This window comes from Echinops telfairi, unplaced genomic scaffold (genome assembly GCF_000313985.2).
Source record: "Echinops telfairi isolate 266 unplaced genomic scaffold, ASM31398v2 ScPeMD7_9;HRSCAF=40, whole genome shotgun sequence".
In the NCBI taxonomy this organism is placed as follows: domain Eukaryota; kingdom Metazoa; phylum Chordata; class Mammalia; order Afrosoricida; family Tenrecidae; genus Echinops; species Echinops telfairi.
The window spans coordinates 33,654,126-33,663,329 of record NW_022103906.1 but is presented as its reverse complement, the minus strand read 5'-3'; the positions used below and the strand labels follow the sequence as shown (position 1 = coordinate 33,663,329).

The 9,204-nt window shown below is 42.9% G+C and overlaps 1 protein-coding gene across 1 annotated transcript in view; it reads left to right on the top strand.

Moving 5' to 3' along the window:
- The window catches only part of ADAM9 (ADAM metallopeptidase domain 9), a 175,810-nt gene that overhangs the window by 41,474 nt on the left and 125,132 nt on the right, over window positions 1-9,204 (top strand). Inside the window, exon 2 of the mRNA XM_030884665.2 lies at window positions 6,462-6,559. Within this exon, the coding sequence (XP_030740525.1) occupies window positions 6,462-6,559 (98 nt within the window). The remainder of the gene's footprint in view (window positions 1-6,461; window positions 6,560-9,204) is intronic.

Genomic DNA, 9,204 nt, shown 5'->3' with positions numbered 1-9,204 from the left:
TCCAACTCTTAGTTAGCAGCTCAGTTCTCTATCAGGGCTCCTCTGCTCTCTCTTACTTGTACACCCGCGTGCGCGCGCGCGCACACACACACACACACACACACACACACACTGCATGAGACAGATATATGAAATTTCCACCCATGATGGCTTACAAACTGGCTGTCTATTCCTTCAGGATCCTCACTGAAAAAACTTCCATGTTTTTAGTTTGATGCTGGAACAAAATGGAATTGTGTTGGGCTTATTGAAAGACTGCACACGGAGACTTCAAGGAGATCCTGGAAAAATTCCATTATCTTTGAATTTCATTTTCCTCTTATGGTTTTTTTTTTTTTTTTTTTTAGTAATCCAAGTAACATTTAAGAGTGGAAAGTTTCAGGGAATATAGTCTTATATAGTACACACTATATGCAGAAAGTGTGTAAGGCCACGTGCCGGGGGTGGGGTGGGGGGGTGGGAATGGGGAAGTTTACGACTAAAGATGGCCGCTTCATGGGAGCACGCAAAACCATGTGGAAAATGGCCAGACGGTGGAGTCCACAGCGTCAAAAGAGGAGTCCTGGAACCAAAAAAGTGAAAGTAGAGGAGTGCGAGCCATGAGAGGGCGTGTACATGCACTCCACGCATCAGAGAGAGATCCCACACTGGGACCTGCAAGAGAGTGCGCCTGCAAGAAAGTGTGGCCTGCCTTCAGTCCCCCTATCCCCAGGGAACCAGGGCATGGTTGAAGGTATTGACCATTTTAGTGGCTGAGTTTAGGCATACCTGTGTGATGTAATGTTGCTGGTGCCTAGTGTTGTGTGTGGGCCCAGGTTGGATTTTCCCATGGGTATCTTATGTGTGTCTGATTTCTTTGCAACCCCTTTATTATGTCATGGACATTTTCATTTAGCATAGGCATTTGGTGGAGACAACTCCCTTTATCCCTGTCTATCTGTCTGTCATTCCCCACTGAAAGCGTATGGACCCAAATCATTGGGAGATACTGGGTGGAGACAATCCTTCTGGCTACTCCTGATGACAAATAGACAAGCAGAGGGGTTTGGGGTCCACATCCTTCCTGCTCTCTTAGAGGGGTTGTCGTCCGCTTAGGGGCCCGTGATGAATGGGATTGAGGGGATCCGGGCATTGGTGATCTTGGGGATGGCAATCTTGGTAATCAGATGACTTCTGGAAGAGGCTAAGCAGGTGAACAGTTTGGGTAAGGCTAGGGCAAAAGCTATGGGATGGCAGTACCCATGGAAATGTGGGCTAGTCTCACACTGGAAGATTCCTAAGGAAATTTCAGGAGGTATCCTTAATTGTATCGACAGGCATAGCCTATAATCTTTCTTTAAATACAGGAATTATGTGACAGCATTTACATAAAGACTGTTGTGGATTTGAGGTAAGGTTTTCTGCAGAGCACTTCTCTATCTCAGGGTGCCAACGAAGCACCATCTTCAGGCCATCTAATGGTTCACATGGCACTGATCTTGCTCTGTTTGATCAGAGTCGGTTCCAATGGCTTCCACAGCTTTAACTGTGGATGGTGGATCCATGCCCTTTGTCCTGGGAATTGGGGGACCTAAGTCTCCAGGAAGGCACAAGGAGGATCGATTTTCTTCCCCGTGAGCCTGGGTAAGCCCGTATTGATGGAATGCCTCTTGGCATCAGACTCCTCTTACGGCATACTGCTGTATTAAGGAGACTTCACAATCTACAGCTGGCTCCGTTACAAGGAAAGGCCGCCCATAGAAAACTTCATATGGGCTTAAAAACGTAGGTTGCTCTGGGGCAACTCGTGAGATGCGACAGAGCTACTGGCAGTGCATCTTCCAGTTCATCTGCATCTCTTGTGTCAATTTCCTGAGGGTTCGCTTTAAGTGTTGGTTAGTTCTCTCTCCTTGCCCTGAGAATTGTGATCTCTAAGCACAGTGGAGACAGTAAGTTATTCCTAAGGGTCAAGCTACTGAGGAAGGAGGTTCGGAGAGAGTGGACCACACCAAGTGGGGAACCATGTACTGGCCTCCGTCCATGCATGACCAGGGTGGCAGACTGGTCACAGCAATCCTTTGCTGCTGGGCCATCCAGCTGAGCTGCTTCAATCCTCAGTTAGCAGTTGCAGACTCGCCAGCACATTGCTCTCCTCTCGTGTCTTCTCTGTAGGACAGTGCTGCCTGTGGCCGGTTTGTTTACAATAGCATGGCCCTCATCGGGGAGACCTATTTCCATTAGGGGAATCCTTTGCACAAGCGGCCCACACGCCGATACATATAGCATTTTGCATCCTGTGCAGGGGTCTTTGGAATTTGGGAGGTTGTAGATGGAACTGATTAGCCATGGCGGCAGTAACTGCACGTCTTTCCTTTTCTCCTTGTCCTGAACCAGAGCCTCTTGCTCCCTATCTGTATTGCCAAAAGAATTGGCAATAGTTAAACATCTGCAAATGTCTTAGCTTCCTCTCTTACTTGCTGTTTCTCAGAATCTGTCATAATCTGTTCTAGAATTATCATTACATCCTTCCAGGCCAAGTCGTAGGCCAGGAGGAGGTCCTGCAAGGTGTCTATACTGTTCTGGATTATCTGAGTAGCTGCCTAGGTCACTCTTAATCGGCTTGAGTACAATTAGGGAGAAAGGTTTATGAATCACCCAAAACCTAAGTTCTCCGGCTGCCTCTCCCAAAGGTAGAACGTTGGCGGGCCCTCTTCCTCTTCGGGTTCTCTAGGTTTAGTATCGGCGTGTGGTGTAGTTGGGCTCGGGGCTGAGCAGCTCTCAACTCCAGGCAGTACGACCTTTATAAGGTCTTTGGTATATTTGGAACAAAGGTCTTTACTGCTTCTCAAGAGGAAACATGCCTGGACATCAGGGATTTCAGCTCACTTTCCCACCCCTTCAGAAAAGCTCTGGCTGTATTAGAGTAGGGAGGGAGAGTGCGCCATGCTTCCGCCAGGATTCCCCATCACCTGGAATGGACTGGGGCCAGAGAGAGTTGCAGAAGAACACGAGTTTCTGCTTCTTTAGCATCTGTGGATCAAATCTAGACCAATTAGACAGAATGCAGTATAAAGGCATTGCCTGAGGAATGGACTCTTGGTTGCCCATCTAGAAAACACATGGGAAAAGGTTAGAGTACATAGCATCCTGGGGTCTTTGAAGGGAGGTTCTGATGCCGTGGAAACCTGAGGGCCTTAGAAGGACATCTCTGTCCTTGGCGGTATCAGGACCCAGCCTTAAGCCAGCTGACTAGGCCTGGCCATTTTCTAGACAGCAAGCCAGGCATCTTGGTACCACCAGCTAATGGGTGGCCCACCAGTTAATGGGTAGCATCGTCAAGCCATATTAATGGTTCAATCCTAAACAATCAACTCTAGGGAAACTGGGCTATGCATTTATTAACCCAACAGAATTGTACCAAGGAGGGCAATAGCCTGGTGAACAGAGCCATCATTGTGTGGAGGCAGGAGGCCCAGGCTGTGCTTCAGAAGCCCCCGGAGTGATCTTGAAAACGATAGGATTAGCAACCGTTCAGTGACCGAACTTCCAAGTGTCTTTTGGCCAATGCTTGGCAAAAGGAAAAACAAACAGGAAAACGAAGACTGTAAACAAAACAGAGCTGACTCAAGAAAACAAGGTATTCCCTTGCCACCTCGCTTATCTATAAACCGGAGGATGGATGCTCGGAGATACGGAAGTCCAGCGCCTAGGAACATGTAGTTTTGGACCAGTGGGTGGAGCAAGAGACGCCATCTTGGCAATGAGTCAGCAGAGGGTCATGTGTTCAGCTGTCCTGCAATATGGCAGAAAGGAGAGATGAGAAATCATGGGAGGAGTGGGTGCATTCCTACACAGAGACCAACAGATTCAACAGCACAGGTGAGCAACAGTTGGAGGTTAAAGGAAGGCAGCAGCTATGGGGTAAACTGTGCCAGAAAGTCAAAGGAAGGTGAAAGGAGTGCTTGGCAACAGGAGTGTCGGGCCTGCACAGGCAACAGTCTTCTGACAACGTCACGGAAAAGGAGGCTGTAGCAAAACATAGAAGCAGGAACTACATAGGAAACTAGGAAGGCAGGCCCATGGGGGATGGTCAGGTATAGGGTTCCAGCAGCCATCTTGTCAGAGCACGTGGTTGCCGACATTTACACGTGGCCCCCAGTGAAGTAGGCCCTAAGTTCACGGCTATGCAGTCGGCTCTAACTCACAGCAGTTCCATAGGGCAAGGTTGAATGGTCCTGTGGACCTCCAGGTCTATAGTCTTATATGAGGGCCAGAAAGTCCCATCTCCTCCCACGAAGGCTGGTAGTTTCAAACTGCAAATCTTGCCGTTTAAGTCCAACACTTAGAAAGCCTGACCCAGCCACCAGGGCCCCTCCACTTCTACTTAAGTAGTGAAAGGTGATGCATCCAGTTACCACGGACCTTTAACAGTTGTCTTGACCACCCAACGGCCCTCAAAGTAGCTAGAGAGCCGCCTGGATCCATCACCCTCGAGCAGAGGTAGCACTGGAGAGAAGAGGGGAAGGCACCCAGTAGGACCAGCCCCTGAAGCTAAACCTCTGCGCCAATCATCTTAGTGTTGATGCACTTGTCTTGAGGGATGACTGTTCAGACATTAACCATATTCGTGCCCTGGGTACATCAGTGATTTGATTCCACAAAAGAAGATGAGCAGTTGAAGTACCCTAAGGCTCATTTGCTAACCTGCTCACTCTTGCTTCTGTTTTTTTCCATTGCTTAAGCTTGCTGTGTCTGCATTAGTTTTCCCATCCAGAGCCACCGGATTCAAAATTTTCCCTGTTAGCTTTTTGAGACCCTCTCATATATCAGACTTCAACAAGGTATGTCTGGCTAATATATTTACAGGAGAAGTTAGAATTAAGCTTATTATACCCAAGTGATGACTCAAAATGTGAAAGTGGACAGGATTGAAATTGGTAATAAATGTGTGTGACTGGTTGAATTCTTCACTGTTAATAAATTTATATAAAGTTTTCAAAAACAGTTTTATTAGCCCTCCATCTGCATGTCATACAATTCAACATGTAATCATGTCAAGAAGAGTTGTACAATTGTCATCTTATTCAATTCTAGAACATTGTCTTCTTCCTTGTAGTCATTATTATTCAAGTAATTTTTTTCTAATTGTGGTGAAAATATACACGACAGAACATTCTCCAATTCCACAACTTCTACTTGTATAATTCAGTGTCATTGATTATACTCTTTGTGTTGTACAACTATTATTGATAACCAAATTATTTAAAAATTATTCTACCTAAAGCTTTTGGTTTTATGATAGATTGATGGCGGTATTTTTATTTATGGTACTTGTTATATTGCTGTGTATGTGTTTATTGGAGTTAGACTGTGAAGACATTAAGTCTCAAAAAAAGCAAAGATGCACATTAAAAATAATACATATTTAAAAAAAGTGAATATATCTCTATGTTTTTGTTCTTCTTAATTTAATAAGTATTCCAGTACTCTGTCAGGATGCCATGTTTATGCTCTGAGGGGGAATGGGAGATGAATAAATGATGCTAAGCTTCCGGATGCACTCTCACTATCACCACGCCAGAGCTGTACTTTTCTTATTCGTTTCTATTTTAAGATTTATTAACAACAACAAAGAAATTAGGGCTTATAGTTAAGATAGTTTGAAGACAGTTTGTATGTATGTTTTTGTATGTTTACAAGCATGTAAAATGATTTTTAAAAACATTTGAATGTATTAGGCAGGGTTCTCTAGAAAAACAAAACCAGGCCACTTATGATTTTATATATGTGAGGATCGGTTTATACAGCGAGAAAGAATATAACAGCTAATTAGTCCACACGGCAGTACAGAGGGCTCAGTTCAGCTCACTTTCTCGGGAACAGTTAATATACTAGAAATCCTTCTACTCTTGTGGCCTTCGGGGTCCAAGGTCAAGGACGCAGACCAGAGCCTTCCCTCAGGCAAGGCAGGCAGAGTCTGCCCACAGGCAGCATACAGCAGGGTGGACCGGCAATAGTCAGTAGCTCAGATTCTTAGCAAGGCAGGCCTGATGGGATCTGGACCTCAAGCAGGGGGACAAGATCTATCAGCCTCAAGCTCAAGCAATGTATGCACCAGAGCGTGGCAAAACAGGTCTCGAGGAACCTCTAGCTCTAACTACGTGATCCGTGGCTTGGCTGGACCCACAGGTAGTGTAGCTCACAGGTTGAGGCAGAGAACTAGCTAAAGCTGTAGCAAGCTGGTCCAATCACCAGGGAGCAAGAGAAACAGGGGCGGACCTTGCAGAGCCATTTATCTCGTTGCCTTCCAATCAAGCTGTGACCTGATTAAATTCTGCCCACACATTCCTATTGGCCTAGTTGGCATGATGAACCTACCTATCACATTGAACATTAAGCTTTTGATTTCTGTTATATTTTGTTACAATGTAGTTTTTTGTTGTTTGTTTCAGTTGTTATATTTGTAATTTCCTCTTCTGTAGGCTCTCAACAGACCTCACATCTCTCTTCTTATGAAATTATAACTCCTTGGAGGTTAACTAGAGAACGGAGACAAGCTCCCAAGCCATATTCAAAACAGGTAAGTTGTATTCTGAGAAAAATGTGTGTGTTTATATTTTCCTTTTTTGGGAGTTGGGAATTAACACAAGTTTTTTCATTAGTAATTGGTCCAGTTTTTATTATGTTAATCTTAATGTCAGCCAGTGATTAGTGTAATACACATGGAATTGGTATACATTTGATATTCTACTAAAAGCAACAAATCGATTCTTAATTTCTTTGTTTTTAAGCAGAATGGTTGACTTGAAACATAACAGAATGAAATAGCTATTAAACAAATAGAATTCTAACCAGGTAAGATGCTAATTTCATAGCTTTCTATCCCTTAGCAGTGATGTTTGTTAAAACAAGCAAAATTAAACTGACTTAGTTGGTGATAGAAGTCCTTCTCCCCAAATACTCTGGAGAATGGTAGTGTCTTGTGTGTATCTGTTTCTTCTCTGGGGATGTTTAATTAAAAGGTCATTTTATCTTTTTACTGATGCTTCACCCATTGGAAAAATCAATGCAGAAAAAGTATTTTTAATGTTGTTTTTGCTTATTGCACAGTTTGTTTGGAGATAATTGGAATCATCAATGCAGAAAAAGTATTTCTAATGTTGTTTTTGCTTATTGCACAATTTGCTTGGAAATGATATAATTGAACTTTAACTGGTTTTACATACCCTTCAACTTTATAGAAGTATAATTTAACTTCTATGCCTTTAATCATTTCAGCAGCAGGTAATGAGGTCAGTGTATTACCTATGAGTTGCTGATATACTCAAATGTGAGACGGTTGGCAGGTTGTTAAGCTGGGATACAGGAGGCGAGTGACAAGGTCCTCTCTTGTAACTTTTCCAAAGCGTTATATAAGTTCTTACTTGTTCATATTTTCCCTCTTAAATAATTTCTTTTCCTCTCTAATTTGTTATAAACTTGGGTATTTTTAAAGTAGATTAGAGAGGAACCAACCAGCAAACAAACAAACAAACCCCACTGGAATTTAGAATCACGAGCTTTAATTGGAGTCTTCCCTCTGCAACTCCTTTATCAGCTCTTCAATAATGTTTACTCCTCTGTAAGTGAAGAGTAAATAACTCGAAGATCTCCTTACAGTGGAGCAGTTTGCAAGATTTTCTAGTTTTTGGCTTGAATTGGGCAGGCTGGTATTTGGTTACCTCTTGCCTTGTTGCTAGGTCAAGTTAATTTTAGTTCGAAGTGCCCCTGTGTACAACCAAATGGTGCACTGCCTGGCCCGGTGGCATCCTCCCAGGTTTAGCTGTGTTTGAGTTCAATTGCAGTGAAAGTGTCATTCTACCTTGCTGAGGGTCTTCCTAGTCTCTGACTCGCTGCGTTACCAAGCATAATCTTTCTGGGTAACCCCTCTACAGTGTGTAAGACAAAGTCTTGCATCGTCTTTTCTAAAGAGCATTGTGGTTATATTTCTTCCAAGACAGATTTGCTAGTCCATAGTGCTTTGAATATAATATATTCAAATTCATAATTGAACATAATAATTAAAATATAATCCAAAGGCATCAATTCTTCTTTGATCTCCTTTATTCATTGTTTAGTTTTCACATGCAGGTGAGCAGATTGAAAGTACCATGGCTTGGGCTAGGCATAGCTTAGTTCTCTAAGTGACATCTTTGATTTTTAACACTCTAAGATGTTCTTTTGCTGCGGACTTGCTCAGTGCAATACATCATTTGATTTCTTGGCTGCTGCACCCATGGGTGTTGATTGGAGATCCAAGTAAAATGAAATTCCTGGCCAATTTAATCTTTTCTCTGTTTATCATGATGTTGTTTATTGGTCCAGTTGTGAGAATTTTCTTTATGTTGGGTTATAATTCATACTGAAGGCTGTAGTCTCTAATTTTCATTATTGATTTAAGACCTCATTGTTTTCCAGCAAGCAAGGTTATGTCATCTGCATATCACAGGCTGTTACTGAGCCTTCCTCTAAATCTGGCACTGTATTCTTCATATAGTCCATCCTTTTGGACTATTTGATCAGAGTACAGAATGACTGATTATGCTAATATTCTTCATATAGTCCATCTTTTTAGATTATTTGATCAGAGTACAGAATGACTGATTATGCTAAAAGATACAACCCTGGTGCATACTTTTTCTGATTTTATTCCCTTGTAATGTTTGAATGACCAACTGCCTCCTTGTCTATGTATATATTCCATGTGGACACATTACTTATTTTGGAATTCCCATTCAACAATGTTGTTTATAATTTCTTATGATCTACATAGTCAAATGCCTTTGGATAGTCACTAAACACTGGTAAACCTCTATAAATGTCCTTTGCCTCCTAGTTCTTTCCTCTATTTCCTTTTACTTTCCCCTTGTCCTACCATCATGTTTAGCCTTCATTCGGGTTTAGTAATTCTGTGCTGCTACATTGCCCTTGACTAAGTCCCACTAGGTATCCTACACCCTTCTTTCCATTGATTTTAGTTCACTTGTTTTTCCCTTGTCCCTGGGTTGGTTCCCCCTCCCCCCACCTCCCCCTTTCCCGTATCCCCCTGGAGCCATTGGTCCCATTCTTTTCATCTCCAAATTATTTATCTCGCCTCTCTTGTCTAGATAGACATGCAGATACAAAAACAAAATAACAATAGCGAAAAGAAAGCCACTGACAAAAATGGAAAAGCTTATAAATTGT